Source organism: Somniosus microcephalus, chromosome 7 (genome assembly GCF_052327205.1).
Source record: "Somniosus microcephalus isolate GS21.2 chromosome 7, FLI_Smic_1.0, whole genome shotgun sequence".
Taxonomy (NCBI): Eukaryota; Metazoa; Chordata; class Chondrichthyes; order Squaliformes; family Somniosidae; genus Somniosus; species Somniosus microcephalus.
The window spans coordinates 32,955,481-32,978,046 of record NC_140993.1 but is presented as its reverse complement, the minus strand read 5'-3'; the positions used below and the strand labels follow the sequence as shown (position 1 = coordinate 32,978,046).

Here is a 22,566-nt window from a genome sequence, read left to right as displayed (position 1 = left end):
ACTGGGGTCAATTCTAGAGGGGTAGAATTAAAAAGGAGAGAAGTTGTGTTAAACTTGAATAAAATCTTGGTTAGACCACACTTGGAGTACTGTGAACAGTTCTGGTCTCCATATTATAAAAAGGATATAGTGGCACTGGAGAAGGTTCAAATATGAGTTACTAGAATGATACTAGAACAGAGAGGTTATACCTATCAGGAAAAATTGAACAGGCTGTGGCTCTTTTCTCTAGAAAAGAGAAGTCTGAGGGGGTGACCTGATAGAGGTCTTTCAGATTATGAAAGGGTTTAATAGGGTTGACATAGAGAAGGTGTTTCCACTTGCAGGCAAGTCCAGAACCAGGGGCCATAAATATAAGACAATCACTAATCAATCCAATAGGGAATTCAGGAGAAACTTCTTTACCCAGAGAGTGATGAGAATGTGGAACTCACTACCATAAGGAGTAGTTGAGGCAAATAGCATAGATACATTTAGGGGGAAGGTAGATAGACACATGAGGGCGAAAGAAATAGAAGGATATGAAGCAGGGTGGGAGGAGGCTCGTGTGGAGCATAAATGCTGTTGGGCCGAATGGCCTGATTCTGTGCTGTAAATTCTTTGCAATACTTTGTCCTCCAGTGTCACAGGTCTGAGGTTCTGAGGAAAGGCTGGAGAAACTTTCAGCCTGGCAAGGAGGCATCTGAGAGATTAATTTTGAAAGGTTGTGAAGATTATTAATGGTATAGAAAAAGTTAATGCAGAATACTACTTTAAATTTTGCTAAAATTGACCCTTAGTGTTAGGGGGACTAAATACGTGGGGTTACGGAGATAGGGTGGGATATGTGTTGGTGTAGGTGTTACGGGGATCGGGTGGGATATGTGTCGGTGCAGGCTCGATGGGCCGAAATGGCCTCTATCTGCACTGTGGGGTATCTGTGATCTGTGATCTGTGATCTGTGAGGGGACATAAATTCAAACTGGTCAAAGGTAATGTTAAGACTGATAGCAGGAAATTCTTCTTCACACAAAGATCAACATGTGGAATAAAAGTAGTGGAGGCATAAAACTCTGGAATCATTTAAGAAACAGTTAGATGTTGTAAAGGGGTTTATACAAAGAACTTTCTTAACGAGACAGGTTATTAAGTATTTGGAATGTTTTTTATTTAGCAATACGTTGCTAGCTAGAATATCTGTGCAGTGCAATTACTGGCTCCTATTTGGACCAGTCTGCTCAAGGCTCTCTGCTTTTTATTGGAACTGAGTATTGGATCTGATCGGAACAGGCCGTTCACTGCATTATTTCAAGCAGCTGCTTGACGTCGCTGGCTGAACAGGACTTCCACCACGGCTGGGTCTATGAGGGTGGAAATATCCCCCAAATCTTTCTCATTGCAAGCAATGTGCCTCAGGATGCGCCTCATTATTTTACCTTTGAGGAAGGAAGAAATACTTGGTTAAAATTGGTTCCGTTGTTAGTCGGTCGCTTTTCACAACTGATATAAGTTTCCCTTACTGCGGTCTCGATACTTCATAGTAACGCGTGATTTACCTGAACGGGTTTTCGGGAGCCCGGGTGCATTTTGTATGAAGTCAGGCGTGGCTATCGGTCCAATCTTTTGTCGTACTACAAATTTAAAAGGAGATAATAAAAGTATTTTAGTAAGTGTAGCTGCATTATTTTCCTGTGATTTTGTTGTGTTCTTTGTCAAGGTGAAGAGTCTGTGTTAAAGAGTGAACACTTTTCCATTTTTTTTACGAGTTCTAGCATCAAGCACTCCCACATCAGATGCAATACAATTTTCTTACAACGAGAAAATTGTCAAGGTCATAAAAGTGCCACCACTGCATCGGTGTGATGTTTCATTCCTCACAACAGCCATCCTTGTGGCATTACTAATATTTGCCACAAAGTGGATAACCATGGCTTAGTTGGTAGCACTCTCGCCTCTGAATCAGAAGGTTGATGGTTCAACCCCTCCCTCCAGAGGCTGGAGCACAACATCTAGGCTGACCCTCCAGTGCAGTACTGAGGGAGGGCTGCAATGTCGGAGGTGCCATCTTTTGGATGATACGTTAAAACAAGGCCCTGTCTGCTCTCTCAGGTGGACATAAAGGATCCCATGGCCCTATTCAAAGAAGAGCAAGAGAGTTCTCCCCAGTGACCTGGTCAATATTTATCCCTCAACCAACATCGTTAAAAGCAGATTATCTGGTCATTATCTCATTGCTGTTTGTGGGAGCTTGCTGTGCGCAATTTGGCTGTCGTGTTTCCTACATTACAACAGTGACTACACTTCAAAAGTACTTCATTGACTGGGGATTGTTTGAGAGGGGAATCAAGGGATATGGAGATCGGGCGGGAAAGTGGAGTTGAGGTCGATGATCAGCCATGATCTTATTGAAGGGCCGTATGGCCTACTCCTGCTCTTACTTCTTATGTTCTTATGTTCTTATGTAAAGTGCTTTGGGACGTCCTGATGTCATGAAAGGCACGATATAAATGCAAGTCTTTCTTTCTTTCTTTCCTTCAGTGTGCAGTTGAGTTTAAGCAGCAGATCTTTCACATAGAACCAGTTTGTCACACGAAGCAGACAACTGTGCCATTACACTACTAGGTGTATTCGAGAGGCCACCAACTAGTGGGAAGGATATCGAGGAGCAAATTTGCAGGAAAATTACAGAGAGATACAAGAACTATAGAGTAGTGATAATGGGAGACTTCAACTATCCTAATATAGACTGGGATAGTAATAGTGTAAAGGGCAGAGCAGGGGAAGAAATTCTGAAGTGTTTTCAGGAGAACTTTCTTCATCAGTATGTTTCAGGCCCAACGAGGAAGGAGGCATTGCTGGATCTGGTTCTGGGGAATGAGGTGGATCAAGTGGAGCAAGCGTCACTAGGGGATCATTTAGGAAACAGTGATCATAGTATCAGATTAGCTATGGAAAAGAACAGGGAGAAATCTAGAGTAAAAATACTTAATTGGAGGAAGGCCAATTTCAGTTGGTTGAGAATGGATCTGGCTCGAGTAAATTGGAATCAAAGATTGGCAGGCAAAACTAATCAAACAATGGGCTGCCTTTAAAGAGGAGATGGTTCGGGTACAGTCGAGGTACATTCCCACGAGGGGGAAAGGTAGGGCAACCAAAGTCAGAGCTCCCTGGATGACGAATGAGATAGAGAGTAAAATGAAGCAGAAAAAGGGGGCGTATGACAGATGTCAGGTTGAGAATACAAGTGAGAACCAGGCTGAATATAGAAAGTTCAGAGGGGAAGTGAAAAGAGAATAAGAGGGGCAAAGAGAGAGTATGAGAATAGATTGGCAGCTAACGGGTCATTTTCGGGTTGGCAGGCTGTAACTAGTGGGGTACCGCAAGGATCGGTGTTGGGCCTCAGCTATTCACAATCTATATCAATGATTTGAATGAGACAACCAAATGTAATATATCCAAGTTTGCTGATGATACAAAGCTGGGTGGGAATGCAAGTTGTGAGGAGGATGCAAGGACGCTTCCAGGGGATACAGACAGGCTAAGTGAGTGGGCAAGAACATGGCAAATGGAATATAATGTGGAGAAATGTGAAATTATCCACTTTGGTAGGAAAAATAGAAAAGCAGAGTATTTATTAAATGGTGAGATTGGGAAATGTTGATCTTCAGAGAGACCTGGGTGTCCGTGTGCACGAATAACTGAAAGTTAACATGCAGGTACAGCAAGCAATTAGGAAAGCAAATGGTACATTGGCCTTTATTACACGAGGATTAGAGTATAGGAGTAAAGACGTCTTACTGCAATTATACAGGGTTCTGGTAGGACCACACCTGGAGTATTGTGTACAGTTTTGGTCTCCTTACCTAAGGAAGGATATACTTGCCATAGAGGGAGTGCAACGAAGGTTCACCAGACTGGTTCCTGGGAGGGGGGGGATTGTCCTATGAGGGGAGATTGAGTAGACCAGGCCTATATTCTCTGGAGTTTAGAAGAGTGAGAGGTGATCTCATTAAAACATACAAAATTCTTACAGGGCTTGACAGGGTAGATGCAGGGAGGATGTTTCCCCTGGCTGGGGAGTCTAGAACCAGGGGTCACAGTCTCAGAATAAGGGGTCGGCCATTTAGGACTGAGATGAGGAGAAAGGTCTTCACTCAGTGGGTGGTGAATATTTGGAATTCTCTAGCCCAGAGGGCTGTGGAGACTCAGTCGTTGAGTATATTCAAGACTGAGATCGATAGATTTTTGAATATTAAGGGAATCAAGGGATATGGGGATAGTGCAGGAAAGTGGAGATGAGGTAGAAGATCAGCCATGATCTTATTGAATGGCGGAGCAGGCTCGAAGGGCCAAATGGCCTACTCCTGCTCCTATTTCTTATGTTCTTATGTTATGTTCTAACATAAAAGGGAATTCAAAAGTCTTCTATAGGCATATAAATAGTAAACAGGTAGTAAGAGGAGGGGTGGGGCCGATTAGGGACCAAAATTGAGACCTGCGCATGGAGGCAGAGGGCATGGCTGAGGTACTAAATGAGTATTTTGCATCTGTCTTTACCAAGGAAGAAGATGCTGCCAAAGTCATAGTGAAAGAGGAGGTAGTTGAGATACTGGATGGGATAAAAATTGATAAAGAGGAGGTACTAGAAAGGCTGGCTGTACTTAAAGAAGATAAGTTATGGGAACAGTAGCATAGTGGTTACTGGCACTAGTAATCCAGAGGCCTGGATTAATGATCCGGAGAAATGAGTTCAAATCCCACCACGGCAGCTCGGGGATTTAAATTCAGTTAATTAAATAAATCTGGAATAAAAAGCTAGTATCAGTAATGGTGACCATAAAACTACTGGACTGTCGTAAAAACCCATCTGCTTCACTAATGACCTTTAGGGGGGGAAATCTGTCGTCCTTACCCGGTCTGGCCTATATGTGACTCCAGACCCACAGCAATGTGGTTGAATCTTAGCTGCCCTCTGCAATGGCCAGTTGCATCAAACCACAGGGACCGCAGCAGCTCAAGAAAGCGGCTCACCACCACCTTCTCAAGGGCAATTAGGAATGGGCAATAAATGCTGGCCTTGCTGGCGACGCCCACATCCCAGGAACGAATTTTAAAAAAAAGTCACCAGGACTTCTTGGGATGCAACCTAGGATGCTGAGGGAAGAAAAGGTGGAAATTGCAGAGGTACTGGCCATAATCTTCCAATCTTCCTTAGATATGCAAGTGGTACCAGAGGACTGGCGAATTGCAAATGTTACACCCTTGGTCAAAAAAGGGTGTAAGGATAAACACAGGTTCTACAGGCCAGTCAGTTTAACCTCGGTAGAGGGGAAGCTTTTATAAACGATAATCCAGGACAAAATTAACAGTCACTTGGACAAGTGTGAATTAATTAAAGACAGCCAGCATGGATTTGTTGAAGGCAAATAGTTTAACTAACTTGATTGAGTTTTTTGATAAGGTAACAGAGAGGGTTGATGAGGGCAATGCAGTTGGTGTAGTGTACATGGACTTCCAAAAGGCGTTTGATAAAATGCCACATGCCTGCAAAGTTGAAGCCTATGGAATAAAAGGGACAGTGGCAGCATGGATACGAAATTGGCTAAGTGACAGGAAACAGAGAGTAGTGGTGAGCAGTTGTTTTTCGGACTGGAGGAAGGTGATCCCCAGGGGGTCGGTACGAGGACCAATGCTTTTCTTGATATATATTCATAACTTGGACTTGGGTGTACAGGGCACAATTTCAAAATCTGCAGATGATTAAAAACTTGGAAGTATAGTGAACAGTGAGGAGGATAGTGATAGACTTCAAGAGGATATAGACAGGCTGATGGAATGGACAGACATGTGGCAGATTAAATTTAATGCAGAAAAGTGCAAAGTGATACATTTTGGTAAGAAGAACAAGGAGAGGCAATATAAACTAAAGGGTACAATCCTAAAGGGGGTGCATGAACAGAGAGACCTGGGGGTATATGTGCACAAATCATTGAAGGTGGTGGGGCAGGTTGAGAAAGCAGTTAAGAAAGCATACGGGATCCTGGGCTTCAGAAATAGAGGCATAGAGTAAAAAAGCAAGGAAGTTATGATGAACCTTTATAAAACACTGGTTCGGCCTCAACTGGAGTATTGTGTCCAATTCTGGGCACCGCAGTTTAGGAAGGATGTGAAGGCCTTAGAGAGGGTGCAGAAAAGATTGACAAAAATGATTCCAGGGATGAGGGACTTCAGTTACGTGGATAGACTGGAGAAGCTGGGGTTGTTCTCCTTAGAGCAGAGAAGATTGAGAGGAGATTTGATAGAGGTGTTCAAAATCATGAGGGGTCTAGACAGAGTAGATAGAGAGAAACTGTTTCCATTAGCGGAAGGGTTGAGGACCAGAGGACACAGATTGGCAGAAGAACCAAAGGCGACATGAGGAAAAACTTTTTTACGCAGCGAGTGGTTAGGATCTGGAATGCACTGCCTGAAAGGGTGGTGGAGGCCGATTCAATCATGTCTTTCAAAAGGGAATTGGATGAGTACCTGAAGGAAAAAAAGGAAAGGGCTAAGGGGAAAGGGTGGGAGAGTGGGACTAGCTGAAGTGCTCTTGCAGAGAGCCGGCACGGGCTCGACGGGCCGAATGGCCTCCTTCTGTGCTGTAACCATTCTATGAACTATCTCCATCTCAAGACTTTAGGAGCTGCCTAAGTGTTAGAGCATGTAACAGATCCATTGCTGCCCTGAAAGTTATCAGTAATCACCTAGGAATTTTAATTAGTAAAGTAGAAATCTGAAATAATAACAGAAAATGTTGGAAATAAACAGCAATTCTGTTGGCATTTGGAAGAGTAAATATCATCCGAACACCCCGAAATGTCTTCAACTGCTGTATATTTCACGATTCTTCTGTCTTTGCTTTATGAATTTTAATTCCCGCTCACATAAAATTCCCCAAGCTATTCTGTTTTTCCTTCCCCTCTGTCACTGCTATCTCTCTGGCGGATAATGCACTGCAGTCTCATTGTGAGCCTGATGCAATTTATCCCCACTCCTGCCTTGCTTCTATCCCGCTGCTCCTGCCAATGACAGCAGCTCCTTGATTTGTCGATGACATTAAGCAGCAGTAAGCGGTGGTGTCAGTGCACAAATGTGCTGCGCTCAGCACGCCCAGTAAAAGCACAAGGTACTGCGATTCAGGATCCAGCAGGGAAACATCTGAGAACATGTGGGTTTTGGGCAGGAAAAAAAATAGTAAGGAAAGGGAGTGAAAGTAAAAATGAAAGCCCCTCATTGGTTCAGTATCTCCCCCCCCCACGCCTCCCCTCCCTAGTATGTGCTGAATGTTACAGCAGGAGAGGCCTCCAGCTCCCCTGGATTATGGAAGGGAAACATATCAGCCACAGCTCCCTTTCCTGTTCGATATCCAGTAGCTCTTGGTGGACAGTGTATGCGTGTGGCTGTCAGGTACGGACAGAATTGGGCTCGGCTGTGATGCCACCATGGTCAAATAGGCCACCAGTACTCAATAGAAACATAGAAACATAGAAGATAGGAGCAGGAGTAGGCCATTCGGCCCCTCTAGCCTGCTCCGCCATTCAATGCGATCATGGCTGATCATCCAAGTTCAGTACCCGGTGACGTAATAAAGACTCACTACGCACTTGGTTGTACATAAAGCAAGGCTTTAATCGACTTGTAACAAAACATGGAGGTCTAGTTAGTAGTCACTAGCTTCCTGTTTCCAGACTGTCTCTGGCCAAGGTGGGCCCACGCCCGAGTATTTATACTCCTCGGGCGGCGCCCTCAGCTGGCCGTTCAATAGTACTTCCTGAGTTACTTCTTGCAGGAGTTGCGATTTATGACATTCTTCCTCCCTAAAAGGTTTGGAAGTCCAGTCTTCCTTTAACGGACTAGGCGGACCAAAAACAGCCGTAGTCGTTTAGCTTTCTGCTTGTGACCGGAAGGCATGTCTCCCCGGACCGTGTCCTGGTCCCTGGGTCGCTTGGCCCGTACCGGTAAGTCGGTAGAGTCCGCGTCGTCTTGATCATCCTGTGGAGGCCTGGGAATGTCATGACTCCAGGTACGGGTCCCCACAGGTGCAGAGCTGGCCTCATCCTGGGTCGTAGCCGGAGATTGTCCGGCATCCTGATTTCGGGTGGCTATCCTACGGGGAGCGTTCGGCTCCCTGAGTTGATCCGGTAGCACTGTCGGCAGATCCCTCGATGTCCCAGGTAGGGCGTCATCTTCATAGGAGTGCGGAGTGTTGACATCATCGTCGTGGGATCCTACATCATTCGGGCCCGTGTGACCGGTTGGGCAGGGATCCAGATCTCTGAGCGAGACGGTGGACTCCCGGCCATCGGGGTACCGCACGTGCGCATACGTGAGGTTTACCTCCGTTAACTCCACCTCGTCAAAGAGAGGGTCGTTCTTGGCCGACCGGACGAACCTCCGGAGTAGCACAGGGCCTGGAGCCACCAATCATGACGTAGAGATGTCCCATGTGTAGAGCGACGCCGGAACTTGAAGAATCGCTCATGAGGTGTGACATTAGTGGATGTGGAGAGAAGAGACCTGATAGAGTGTAACACGTCGGGGAGCACAGTTTCCCACTGCTGGTCTGGTAGATTGCGTGACCTCAGTGCCAGACGGACAGTGTTCCAGATGATGGCATTGTATCGTTCAACCTGTCCATTGCCGATTGGGTGATATGGTGTCGTCTTACTCGAGGCGATTCCCCGTTGGGAGAGATAACTTTTAAGTTCACTCGACATAAAGGAGGGACCCCGATCCGTGTGGATAAAATTGGCCGTCCCGCAAAGGAAAAAGACCTGATCGAGGCATTTAATTACCGTAGAGGTAAGCATATTAGGGCAGGGGAAGGCAAAGGGAAAGCGTGAATACTCGTCTACCATCGTAAGTAGGTAGGTGTTCCGCGTCGACGAAAGCAATGGCCCTTTATAGTCTATGCTGAGCCTCTGCATAGGCTGCATTGCATATATGAGTAAGTCATCTGATGGGCGGAAGAATTGTGGTTTCAATTCTGCACAAATCCTACAGGAGGAGCATGTTTTCTTTACGTCCTCTGTTGAGAATGGTAGATTTTTGGAGCGCACAAAGTGCAACATACGGGCAATGCCAGGATGGCATAAGTCCATATGTAGATCCGCCAGAGTCGACGTTGACATTGAAGAGCAAAATGCCCGTGTGAAGATATCTGGGCCCACATTCTGTTTGCCAGGTCGGTAATGGATAGTATATCCAAAGGCGGCCAGCTCCATCCTCCAGAGTTGAATTTTATTATTTTTGATTTTTGTGCGCTTCTGGTTATCCAACATGAAGGCCACAGAGCGCTAGTCAGTTATGAGCGTGAAATGACGCCGAGCAAGAAAGTGACTCCATTGGCATACAGCCTCGATGATGGCTGTAGCCTCCTTCTCGACGGGGGGGTAATGGAGCTCGCTACCCTGTAAGGTTCTGGATAAGAATGCCACGGGCCGACCACCTTGATTCAAGGTAGCCGAGATCGCCACCTCCGATGCATCGCATTCGACCACAAAAGGAAGGTTTTCGTCAATGGAGCGAAGCGTGGCTTTCTCCAGCTGTCGTTTGAGGAGGTTGAAGGCAGAAATAGCTATTGCTTCTAATGGAAAAGACTTTGCATGAAGCAGGGGCTGTATTTTATCGGAGAAGTGAGGTATCCACTTTGCGTAATAAACAAACATGCCAAGTGCCCGACGAAGAAAGCCGAGATTTGTAGGGGGCGGGAGCTCCTGAAGTGGACGAAGTCGCTCTGGGTCCGGTTTAATAACACCGTTGCCCACCCAGTAGCCGAGAATGTTCACTGATGGCACCGATTTCACCGATTTGGATTCGTTTAACGTTAAGTGGCAACGACGGAGAACATCAAAAAATCTCTGAAGATTGACGTCATGCTCCTTTTGATCATGGCCGGCAATAGTGATATTGTCTAAATACGGGAAGGTATCCGTCAAGTTCTCTTGCCGGACTAGGCCATCCATTGCCCGTTGGAAGACGGCCACCCCATTGGTGACCCCAAATGGAAGGCGACGAAACTGATAAAGCCAACCATTGGCCTCAAAGGCCGTATACTTTTTGTCAGAGTCTTTCAGCAGTACCTGATGGTACGCGCTCTTTAAATCGAAGGTTGAAAATACCTTGTATTTGGCAAGGTTGTTGACCATGTCATCTATGCGTGGTAGCGGGTAGGCATCCAGATCGGTATATTGATTAATAGTCTGCGAATAATCAATACACAGGCGTTTCTTATGTTGTTTTAAAGGGTTTTTCACAATGATGACTTGAGCCCGCCAGGGGGATGAACACGGCTCGATAATACCGTCAGCTAAAAGGCGAGAGATTTCTGCCTCAATAAATGCTCGGTCGTCTTGGCTAAAGCGCCGCGATTTGGTGGCTATGGGTTTACAGCAGGGGGGGGGGGAGATTGGCAAACAGGGAGGGCTCACCGAGTAAGGCCGCCGAGAGCGCACAAAACGGCACCTTAGAAATGGTAAGCTCCGGCTTCGACCCTCCAAACTCAAAAGTGAGTCTTTTGTGCTGCTTCTGGAAGTCCTGTCCTAGAAGCACATCGCTACATAAGTTTTCGAGTACTCCGAGCCGGGTGGAGGGATACGTGCGACCATTGAGGATGAGGTTGACAAGACAGAAGCCAGAAGAATTGGTGGTCAGAGTCGTCAGAGCCATTGCAATCTCCCTGTCCGAGGGATAAATGCACAGTTTTAACCTGCTGACAGCCCGCTTACTAATGAAGCTGTCAGAGCTGCAGGAGTCGATTAGCGTGCTTAGAGTGTGCCCATTTACTGAAACCTTCGTAGCTGCATGGGACAAACTTTGGGGAAAAACAGCTGTGATGGGAGGAGGGGTAATTTTTCCTTCGGTAGCTGTAGCCTTAGCAGTGGGTCTTGGGGGCGGAGCAGCTCCATAGATAGCAGCTGTGAAGCTAACAGGAGCTCTCGACCGGTATACTTTAGAGGAGCGGCCGTTCTTGTTAGCAGAGGCCCGTGACTGGCATACCTTGGAAAAGTGTCCTTTCTTGCTGCAATGATTGCAGGTCGCATTACGAGCCAGGCAAAATTTTCTGTAATGGAACATACCTCCACAAAAGAAACACTTTCTTCCTGATTGCCAGGATGCTGCTAGGGTGGGGTCGTCATCAGCAAAGGCCTCTAGGGTAGGGTCGTCGTCCGTTAGAGTAGAGTCATCATCAGCGGGGGCATCCACCCGAGACCTAGCGAAAGACTTATTATGGGTGATAGCCGCCGCCTGTGCATGTGGTGGGAGATAAGTGTCTGCATTCTTCTTGGCCAAGTCCAGGGAACACGCCTGGTCATAAGCAGTCCGTAATTTGAGGGTTTTATTTTCCAGCAGGCGCTGACATATAAAAGGGGACGCAATCCCATTGATAAAGGAATCGCGAATTAGTTCCTCTTGATACTGTTCAGCTGTAACCGCTTTAAGGTTACAATCTTTGCTGAGCCTGCGAAGTTTCTGGAGGAATTCATCGAGTGATTCCCCAGGCTGCTGCCGAGTTGTGGCCAGTAGCTGTCGAGCAAAGATTTCATTCGGGGACTTGACATATAGCTGCTGTAAAATTTCAATAGCAGCATCGTAGTCTATACAGTCCTCAATATAATCATACACATGAGGGGATACGTAGTTAATAAGCATCCGTAACTTATTAGAGGCACCCGCCCCACATTCTTCAAGAAAGTTGCTAAAGGTACGAAACTAATGCTTCCATACCTTCGCTGCCGCTGGTGCATTCGGGTCCAGGTCGAGACGAGCGGGTCTAAGGAGTTTTTCCATGATGGATCAGTTTCTTGCCCAGGTCCCTTTCTGCAGTTCGAGTTGCAGCTGGTTGTTCCGAATCACCCAAGGCGTGGAGACGATAACAAGTCGATTAAATTGACATAATAAAGACTCACTACACACTTGGTTGTACTTAAAGCAAGGCTTTAATCGACTTGTAACAAAACATGGAGGTCTAGTTAGTAGTCACTAGCTTCCTGTTTCCAGACTGTCTCTGGCCAAGGTGGGCCCACGCCCGAGTATTTATACTCCTCGGGCGGCGCCCTCAGCTGGCCGTTCAATAGTACTTCCTGAGTTACTTCTTGCAGGAGTTGCGATTTATGACACCCGGTCCCGGCTTTCTCCCCATACCCCTTGATCCCTTTAGCCTTAAGAAATATATCCAACTCCTTCTTGAATATATTTAATGAATTGGCCTCTACTTCCTTCTGTGGTAGAGAATTCCACAGGTTCACCACTCTCTGGGTGAAGAAATTCCTCCTCATTTCTGTCCTAAAAGGCCTACCTCTTATCCTTAGACTGTGACCACTGGTTCTGGATTCCCCGACCATCAGGAACATCCTCCCTGCATCTATTCTGTCCAGTCCTGCCAGAATTTTATAAGTTTCAATGAGATCCCCTCTCATTCTTCTAAACTCCAGCAAGTACAAGCCCAATCGCCCCAATCTCTCCTCATACGTCATTCCTGCCATCCCAGGTATCAGCCTGGTGAATCTTCGCTGAACTCCTTCCATGGCGAGGACATCCTTCCTCAGATAAGGCGACCAACACTGCACACAATACTCAAGATGTGGTCTCACCCAGGCCCTGTACAACTGCAGCAAGACATCCTTTTTCTTGTACTCAAACCCTCTCACTATGAAGGCCAACATACCATTTGCCTTCTTAACCGCCTGCTGCACCTGCATGCTTACCTTCAGCGACTGGTGCACAAGGACACCCAGGTCTCGTTGCACTTCCCCTCCTCCCAATCTATTGCCATTCAGATAATAATCTGCCTTCCTGTTTTTGACACCAAAGTGGATAACCTCACATTTATCCACGTTATATTGCATCTGCCATGCTTCTGCCCAATCACCCAACCTGTCCAAATCATCCTGGAGTTTCTCGGCATCCTCCTCACAGCACACACACCCACCCAGCTTTGTGTCGTCTGCAAATTTGGAGATATTACATCTAGTTCCCTTGTCTAGATCATTAATATATATTGTGAATGTCCAGGCTCGGGTATGAAGAAAGGCTATTGTACTCCAACATGAGTCAGAACCTGCAGGACAGGAGGGGAAAGGTAAGGGGAAAAGAGTAAGAAGAAAAGCTACCACGGGCACTGCACTAAAAGTAATTCATTGTGTGAAATGTTTCCAAGCTGTTTCAGAAAGAAAGAAAGACTTGCATTTATATAGCACCTTTCACGATGACCGGACTTTTGATGTGCAGTTACTGTAGGAAACATGGCAGCCAATTTGCGCACAGCAAACTCCCACAAACAGCAATGTGATAAAGACCAGATAATCTGTTTTAGTGATGTTGATTGAGGGATAAATATTGGCCAGGACACTGGGGATAACTCCCCTTCTCTTCTTCAAAATAGTGCCATGGGATGGTTTACATCCACCTGTGAGGACAGACGGGACCCTCGGTTTAACTTCTCATCTGAAAGACGGCACCTCTGACAGTGCATCACTCCCTCAGCACTGCACTGGAGTGTCAGCCTAGATTTTTGCACTCAAGTCCCTGGAGTGGAACTTGAACCCACAATCTTCTGACTCAGAGGCGAGGGTGCTACCCACTGAGCAACGGCTGACACTTTTCAACATGATAAGCCACTATATAAATGCAAATGTTATTGTTAACATATGCTCAGAGGACTCCCACATCCTATTGTTACTATTTCTTCCCCTGCTTCATGCTCCCACCCTACAAAACACACAGCTGCCTAAGCTCCATCAAAGAGGCTGACAGTCCTCTTCTACCAGCAGGCGTGTGACAGCTGCCCAGGTTGTCCCATTCTTCCACCATTTTTCTTTTTTGTCAGCATCTTCTCCCCATTCAGCATCTCTCTCTAATTGATAAACTCCCCATGTACAGCCGATTTTCATTTATAACGCATATCGGGCGGGCGGGGCAGAGTGATCATATTCATCTTCCTCCTGGCCCCACAAAAACATTTAGAAAATGTGCGTGCGATGTTTCCGGAGCGGCCTCTCACGGTCCCTTTTAGGACCGCTGATTAGGCCGCTCTACGGCCAGCACTGGTAACAATGGTAGAGGGTGCGGTGCGCACGCACTGCCCATTGGTGCCTGAAAATTGCATCGGGATCCTATTATTAGCTTAGGACCCCCAATTTAATTGTAATAGGGCTGCCACCTGATTCAGGCAGGAGCGCCGGCCACCCATTTCGGGGCCTGCTCTCAAACTTGAATCAGGTGGGCCTTGGGCAACCAGTGGGCGGTAGATTTTCGTTCAGATTTTTGTAGCCGAGTGCTCTATTTCTCAGCGTAAACTGATGAAAATTGACCCCCCCATGGGTTTAAATCTGGGCCCTACCAGTGTACCCGAGATGTTACTTTGTGCTATATGGGCACATTTAATGCATTCATTGTCCACTATTGTTACAAAGCCATTAACCTGTTTAAAAGGGCGGACAAGTGAATGTCGTATCCACATGTTAAGTGTTTGTATGCCGGTATTGCAAACAGTAGTTTCTAAGCTTATAAAAAGCAAATCAGCTGCAGAAGCTGACAATCTGGAACAAGAACAGGAAATGCTGGAGGTACACAGCAGGTCCATCAGCATTTGCCGAGATAGAAGTCAAGTCAACTTTTCAGGCAGAAAGCGTCTTCAGCACTGAAAAATTAATAAGCATATTACAGTAGTAGAATCAGAAAGGAAAACAAAGTTTCTCCAATCACAGGAATTTAATGAGTTTAATGACATGTAACAAGCTTGAAAGAAAAGTACAAGATTGTTAAATGATGTAAAAGATCATCTCAATCAAGGAGATATTAGAAAGAACCATAAAACTAAAGAAGTTTACAATACATTGGGCTCTTGGTGTCTGTGTCAACTCTTTGTTAGAGCAATCCCAAACTAGGCCCCCTGCCCTGCTCACTCCCCATAGGCCTGTATCTTCCTCTGATTCAAATGTTTATCCAATCTTCCCTTAAAAGATGCAATGGTCTCTGCCTCAACCGTTCCCTGTGGCAAAGCATTTCATGTTCCAACAATCCTCTGCATAAAGACATTTCACCTAATCTGTCTCCTAGTGTCTCTTAGTGACAATTTTAAATTGATAACCCATCGTCACTGACTCCCCAACAAGAGGAAATAGTCTTTCCCTATTCACTCTATCAAAAAAACAACTTGTATTTATATAGCGCCTTTAATGCAGTAAAACATCCCAAGGTGCTTCACAGGAGTGTTATAAGGCAAAAAATTGACACCGAGCCACATAAGAAATTAGGGCAGATGACCAAAAACTTGGTCAAAGAGGTAGGTTTTAAGGAGCACCTTAAAGGGGGGAAGAGAGGTAGAGAAGTGGAGCGGTTTAGGGAGGGAATTCCAGAGCTTAGGGCCTAGGCAGCTGAAACCTTCATAAAACATTTCTTATTCCTCTTAGCCTTCTCTGCTCCAATGGATATAGCCCCAATGGGCCAGGTCTGTATTCATAACTATTGTTTCTTATTCCTGGTATCATCCTGATGAAACATTCAAATACATTGGGCTGCCAGCCCAGATGAAATCCACCCAAGTGTCTTTAAGGAAATGGGACAGGTGCTATGTGAGGCCTGTGCCCTTATCTTTAATAGCTCACTGAAGCCGAGACTGTTCCCTTAGACTGGAAGGAGGCTGACATAGTTCCAATTTTTAAAAAGAATGTTAAGGCAGTAGCTATAGACCCATTAGCTTGACTTGAATAGTAGGTAAGATACTTGATGGAATCATTAGGGATACCCGACATGACCACTCAGATAGAGAAGGCCTTATCAGGGACATTCAACACAGCTTCCAGAAAAGAAGGTTGTGTCTTACGAATGTGACTGAATTTTTTGAAGAAGACACCAGGTTAGTGGATGAGGGTGGACCATTGTCCACCTGGTCTTTCAGGAAGAGTTTGACAAGGTACCTCACAAGAGGCTTCTCTATAAGATAGAATCTTGTGGAAGTAATGGTAATCTGTTGAATTGGCTGAATCCCCATAGGCAGAAAATTGTAGTCAACAGATCTGGATCTGCTTGGAGACCGGTTACCAATGGTGTCCCCCAGGGATTGGTGGTAGGGCCTCTACTATTTACTATTTTTATTAATAATTTAGACGTAGGTGTTGGGGGAATGATCCGCAAGTTTGCGGACAATGCCAAGATATGTGCACATGTTAGGAATGTAGACGATGCTCAACTACTTTAAGCAGATCTTGATGTGGTAGAAGAAGGGGCCCGTGTTTGGCAAATGATGTTTAGCTTAGAAAACTGTAGTGTTATGCATGTGGGCAGATCAAAAATGTCAGGGAGGATCAGGGGTCACGCTTACAAGAAATGCAAGGGTTGGATGTTCGACCGTTCTTCTTTTCCAAGAGAATAGTGACCTGTGAAACAGGTTGGTGGCTCATGTGGTGAATGCTGATTCGCTGTGTTCCTTCAAGAAAGAGCTAGACCTGTTTCTGGCTGAAGCGGCGACCACATTGTACAAGAGGTAGGTATCTTATAATATAAATGATACATGTAGTGTATGTATTTTGCAGAAGGAACTATATTCTGCAGCCCCTGTATACTGCAGTAACAGTAGTGACCACCCCTGTATATAAGCCTGTGTAGTAACTTTGCATAGTTAGTTCCAGTTTGTCGCCACTCAGTAAAGACCTGTTATAACCAACTCCTGCAGTCCGTGTCTCAATTACACACGGACATAATACTGGTGACGAGCAGATCCGAACTTACCTACAGTCTGCACCACCTCATGGGGATCCATCCCTGAAGCGAAGTTGTCAGAGGTCGAGGCCAGAAGGAAGAAAGAAAAAAATAAATAAAACAAACAGAAAAAATGGGCGTCGACCGTGGGCAACCGCCTCTGGTTCATCGGAGTTGAAGATTTGCAGGAGAGGCTGTCAAGAGCGGGGCTTGGTTATCCTGTCGATGGTGTTCCAGCTAATCGGGCTGGTGGCAGGTAGTACACTGATCCTTCCTGGGCTGCGGTGGGCTAGAGCTCGATCGGGTGGCTTTTCAACGGGGCCGAGCAGCGTTGTCGGGAAGAGGAGAGAGAGAGAGAGGGTGGAGCACACAGGGCGCGGCCGGTGCTACGAAGCCAGGCAGCGTACAGACCCAAGAAGAGGGAGGAAAGTGTCCCGTAAGGTTGCTCCGACAACGGGGAAATAAAAGAAATTAGAAGCGCAGAAAGCTGCGAGGAGCTGCAGTTTGCCACGGGAACCGCGGAGAGTGGCGTTAGCAGCAGCGCGGGGGGAAGTGCGCGAAGACCATAGGGCGTCGCCATCAAGGCATAAAACGCCAGCAACAGCGCTAGCAGCAGCGGAGAAGAAGGGAAGCGCGGGAGGCGCCATTTTGTTAAATCGGTGAAGAAGGCAAAGCGCGGGAGGCGCCATCTTAGATTTCCAAGATGCCGAAGACTGGCAATATCACTGCATTCAATAATGCAATAGAAGACTGGACCACGTATGTGGAAAGAGTCGAAGTATATTGCGAGGCAAACGAAGTAGCCGATGAGAAAAAGGCATCGGTACTACTAAACTTAATGGGCACAAGAACGTACGGCCTATTGCGGAACCTGATTACTCCAGCCAAACCGATGGCGAAGAGTTTTAACGAAATTGTTGATATCCTACAGGAACACCTAAATCCTACACCGCTGCTGACAGCAGAAAGATTTAAATTCCACAGGAGAAATCAGCATAAAGATGAGAGCAATGCTGATTACCTTACGGAACTACGCAAGCTATCAAAGCACTGCCAGTTCGGAGCAGGACTGACAGATACTCTACGGGACAAATTTGTCTGTGGACTCTTGAGTGAAGGAACCCAGAAGAGGTTACTCTCAGAGAAAGAGCTGACGCTAGATAAGGCTTTCAGCGTGGCAGTATCGTAAGCCACAGGAATACGGCCCCCACGAAATGACACGGGGATTTGAAAAATGTTATCGCTGCGACAGAACAACCCATGACCAGAAGGACTGCTGGTCCAAGGACAAAATATGCAGGCAATGCGGAAAGATGGGACACATTGCATGAGTTTGCAGGTCTGGGAAGAAGACTAACGACAACAAAAAGGCTACTAAGGAACAGTACAGGAAAGTACAAAAGATGACGGACAGTAGTTCCGAAGACCAGATGAGCGATAGTGAATCCGGGAACAAGAGACTAAGTTGTCTCAAACTTCACAACGTAATCGCAAAAGAGGATCACCGAACCATTTGGGTCACCCTCACGATAGCAGGGTCCCAAGTCAAAATGGAATTGGATACAGGATCAGCCCTGACCGTCATGAATCGACGAGACTACGAGCGGCTATTCTCACACATACCCTTGAAAGAGACATCCATTGTCTTGAAGACGTATACGGGGCAAAAAGTATACCCCAGAGGGAAAATAAGGGTGCCTGTCGAATACAACGGCAAGGAAATACAGAAATTGTATCTGTACATACTGCAAGATGGTGGACCACCGTTATTGGGACGTGAATGGATCAGAAAGATAAGTTTAGACTGGCACTCCATTCAGGCACTGACGGTGGCTGGTAAAAAGGATGACGACGTCACACCTGGACGATTGTCAAAAATCTTAGCTAACGCCAAAGAGGTATTTCAACAAGAACTGGGAACTCTTAAAGGCGTAACCACCTTGATAAAAATAGAAGAGAATGCAATTCCCAAGTTTTTCAAAGCAAGACCGGTACCATATGCAATTCGCCCAGCCGTCGAGGCAGAGCTGGAGAATCTGGAGAATGCAGGCGTGTTATCTAAGGTAGACTGGAGCGAGTGGGCGACACCCATCGTTCCTGTCATGAAGAAAACGTTAAACAATAAGTCTGAGGAGCCAAGGAAGGTTCACATCTGTGGGGACTTCAAGGTGACGGTGAACCCAGTCCTTCACACAGTACAATATCCTCTCCCGAGGATAGAAGATATTTTTGCCTCACTATCTGGAGGGAAGCATTTTACAAAAATTGACCTAGCACAAGCATATTTGCAGATGGAGGTTGAAGAATCCTCTAGGAAGTATCTCACGATAAACACTCACAAAGGTCTTTACCAGTATAATCGACTGGTATTCGGAGTAGCATCAGCTCCGGCGATATGGCAAAGAGCGATGGAACAAGTCCTGCAAGGGATTCCGGGGACTCAGTGTTACTTGGACGACATCCTAGTGACAGGTGAAGATAACAGTGAACACCTTGCCAACCTAGAGCAGGTGCTCACTAGACTAAGAGAACATGGGCTACGAGCCAATCGCCCCAAGTGCGAGTTTTTTAAGAAACAGATATCGTGTTGTGGCCACGTGATTGATGAAGAGGGGTTACATAAGTCCCCTGACAAAATTGAAGCGGTAGTTAAGGCTCCAGCGCCTGAAAATGTGTCGCAACTGAGGTCATTCCTCAGATTGGTGAATTACTACCATAAGTTTTTGCCAAATTTGTCCACAATTCTGCACCCACTGAACGCCCTACTACAAACTGGAGTAGCATGGAAATGGAGCGATGAATGTAAGCGGGCCTTTCAAAAGAGTAAAGACCTAATCACTTCAAGAGAAGTATTGGCTCACTACAACCCATCACTACCGATAAGACTGGCGTGTGATGCGTCTCCCTACGGCATTGGAGCGGTACTGTCACATAAATTCCTTGATGGTTTGGAGAGGCCGATAGCTTTTGCGTCACGCTCATTAACTTCAGCCGAGCGTAACTACGCCCAGATTGACAGAGAGGCCCTCAGCCTGGTGTGGGGGGTGAAGAAGTTCAATCACTACCTGCACGGTCAGAAATTTACTCTACTAACTGATCATCAACCTCTTGTCTCCATTTTCAACCCTCAGAAGGGCGTCCCGATAATGACAGCACAACGGCTACAGAGGTGGTCCCTTTTCCTAGGGGCACACCAATATGACATCGAGTACAAAGGAACTAAACAGCATGGGAATGCTGATGGATTGTCGCGCCTACCGTTGCCGACGGTGGAAGAAGCACCTGCAGTGGATCCTGTGGAGATATTCCACTCGACCATAGTCGAATGTCTACCTGTGACGAATGCAAACATAGAAAAGGAAACACGAAATGACCCGACACTCTCCTGGGTCTATGATTTAACGGTGAAGGGATGGCCAGCACATGGCGAACCACTGTTGCCAGCATTCTCGCCGAGAAGAGAACAGCTGTCAGTGTGCCAAGGAACCTTGATGTGTGGATCCAGAGTAGTAATTCCACCCAAATTGAAGGATAGAGTGCTAAATGAGCTTCATGAGGGTCATCTGGGAGGGGTAAAAATGAAGAACTTAGCCAGAGCATTTGTGTGGTGGCCGGGAATCGATAGAGAAATCGAAAAGATGACCAAGAGCTGTACAGGATGCCAGAAGGTCCAAAACGCCCCACCACAAGCCCCTCTACATCCATGGGAGTGGCCCTCATCTCCATGGCAAAGGGTGCACATTGATTTTGCTGGTCCATTTATGGACTCGATGTTTTTAATTGCGGTGGATGCACATTCAAAGTGGCCAGAGGTAATAAAAATGTCCTCAACCACCACAGAAAAAACTATCACAGTCTTACGAACCATATTCGCCAGAAATGGGCTGCCTGAACAGATTTGCTCCGACAATGGACCACAGTTTGTGTCTGAAGAGTTCCGGAGGTTCTTAAAGAACAATGGTGTTAAGCATTACACATCTGCCCCATATCATCCAGCCACCAATGGATTGGCTGAGAGGTTTGTTCAAACATTCAAGAAGGCTATCAAGGCAATGTGTAATGAAGACATACCCCTACAACACAAGGTGGATAACTTCTTGTTTGCCTATCGGAATGCGACACATGCGGTTACCAACCAAACTCCAGCCATGATGTTCTTCAATCGAAGACTACGATGCCGCTTGGATTTGGTTAAGCCAAACATCAGAAGAGATGTGGAGAACAGGCAGTTTCAGAATATGAATGAAAGGCCGACCAGGAGTTTTAAGATAGGTCAACCAGTTTTGGCCGGGACTACCACACAGAGAAATGGAAGCCAGGAACGATCTGTACACGGCAAGGGCCTCTAATGTATACCGTGGACGTTGGAGAGAGCATTGTAAGACGCCATGCTGACCAGATTCTAGAGTCACTGGAAAACGTCAATTCCACACCACGATCCGATACACCTGGTGATGAAACCGAAGTACCAATTGCATCTACCTCAGAATCGGGAATATTGGAAGCAGACGAACCCAACAACGACGTTGATTCCGAATCAACTCTGCCAGAAGAACCTGATACCCCAAAGAGGCGTTATCCAGACAGAATCAGGAAGCCTCCTCAAAGACTGAACTTATAATTGCTTAACTTCAGCTAATGTATATGACAACTGTAATTGTAAATATGTTATTTAATTATTAATTGAATGTTATGTACTGTTTAGCTAAAAGGGGAGAAATTGTAGTGTATGTACTTTGCAGAAGGAACTATGGGGGAGAAATTGGGTGAGTAGCGCCACCTGTTAGCGCCTAAAGAGGCAGTCAGTGGCTGTAGTGCCACTGGCTGCGTCTCCGGCGATATTCAGCAGGGGCGCTAATGGTGGCGTTAGGCATTTGCGCTGCGCCGCCACCGATGACGTCATCGGTGTGCGCAGCGCCCCATTCATGCCCCGTTCGCGATATTTCGTAGCGAACGCTGCAGTTGCGCCGCTCGCTACCCGCGCCCAGTTCATGGGGCCTTACTGTGCCGGCAGCGGCGCAAGTTAAGGTGGAGGTGCGGGGCGGCCGCTTTTTCGGTGGTCGCCTGCCAGCACCTCCATCCCCGGCCTCCTAACCACCCCCCCCCCACCCCCCCGCGGCATTGCCGGCTGTTTCCCGAGAGCCTGGCACTTCTCCTTGGTGCTGGGCTCATTTGCCGGCACTCGCGAGCGGGGATCGCGCTGTTGCAGGCACCTCCCCCTTACCAGTGGGAGGAAGGCCTGCAGTACCGCAGTGTGCCGTGCCGCAGCGTGCTGCGGCACGTTGCACTGCGATAATCAGTTTCAGCGCCCTAAGAGGGACGCGGAGCGCCTCGAGCCTCGCCCCGTCTCCCTCGAGGGGCACTGAAACTGAATTTCTGGCGATCGGTATCACTCCGATCGCTGCGCTAAATCCTGCGCTCAGGCGACTTTTGCGCCACTTTGGCGCCCCAACCCAATTTCTAGGCCTATATTCTGCAGCCCCTGTATACTGCAGTACCAGTAGTGACCACCCCTGTATATAAGCCTGTGTAGTAACTTTGCATAGTTAGTTCCAGTTTGTCTCCACTCAGTAAAGACCTGTTATAACCAACTCCTGCAGTCCGTGTCTCAATTACACACGGACATAATAATACACGTGATCTCCTGGACTAGTTTTGATTGCCTAATAGGATCGGAGAGGAATTTTCCAGATTTTTTCCTCCCCCCCTAATTGGCCAGGGTTTTTATCTGTTTTTTCATCCCTCCCAGGAGATTACGTGGCAATCCAGGGGAATAGGCAAAATAAATGGGGACATTAGGAAAAGCGTAGGGAAAGCCTACACATGAGTGTCTAAAATGAAAACAGA

At 46.7% G+C, this 22,566-nt stretch overlaps 1 protein-coding gene across 1 annotated transcript in view; it reads right to left on the bottom strand.

Moving 5' to 3' along the window:
- Positions 1–1,122: 1,122 nt before the first annotated feature.
- acss2l (acyl-CoA synthetase short chain family member 2 like) overlaps positions 1,123–22,566 on the bottom strand; it is a 122,356-nt gene continuing 100,912 nt past the window's right edge. Inside the window, exons 17-18 of the mRNA XM_085992379.1 lie at positions 1,536–1,610; positions 1,123–1,415 (exon numbers count right to left, since the gene is read on the bottom strand). Of these exons, the coding sequence (XP_085848505.1) occupies positions 1,288–1,415; positions 1,536–1,610 (203 nt within the window). The 3' untranslated portion in view covers positions 1,123–1,287. The remainder of the gene's footprint in view (positions 1,416–1,535; positions 1,611–22,566) is intronic.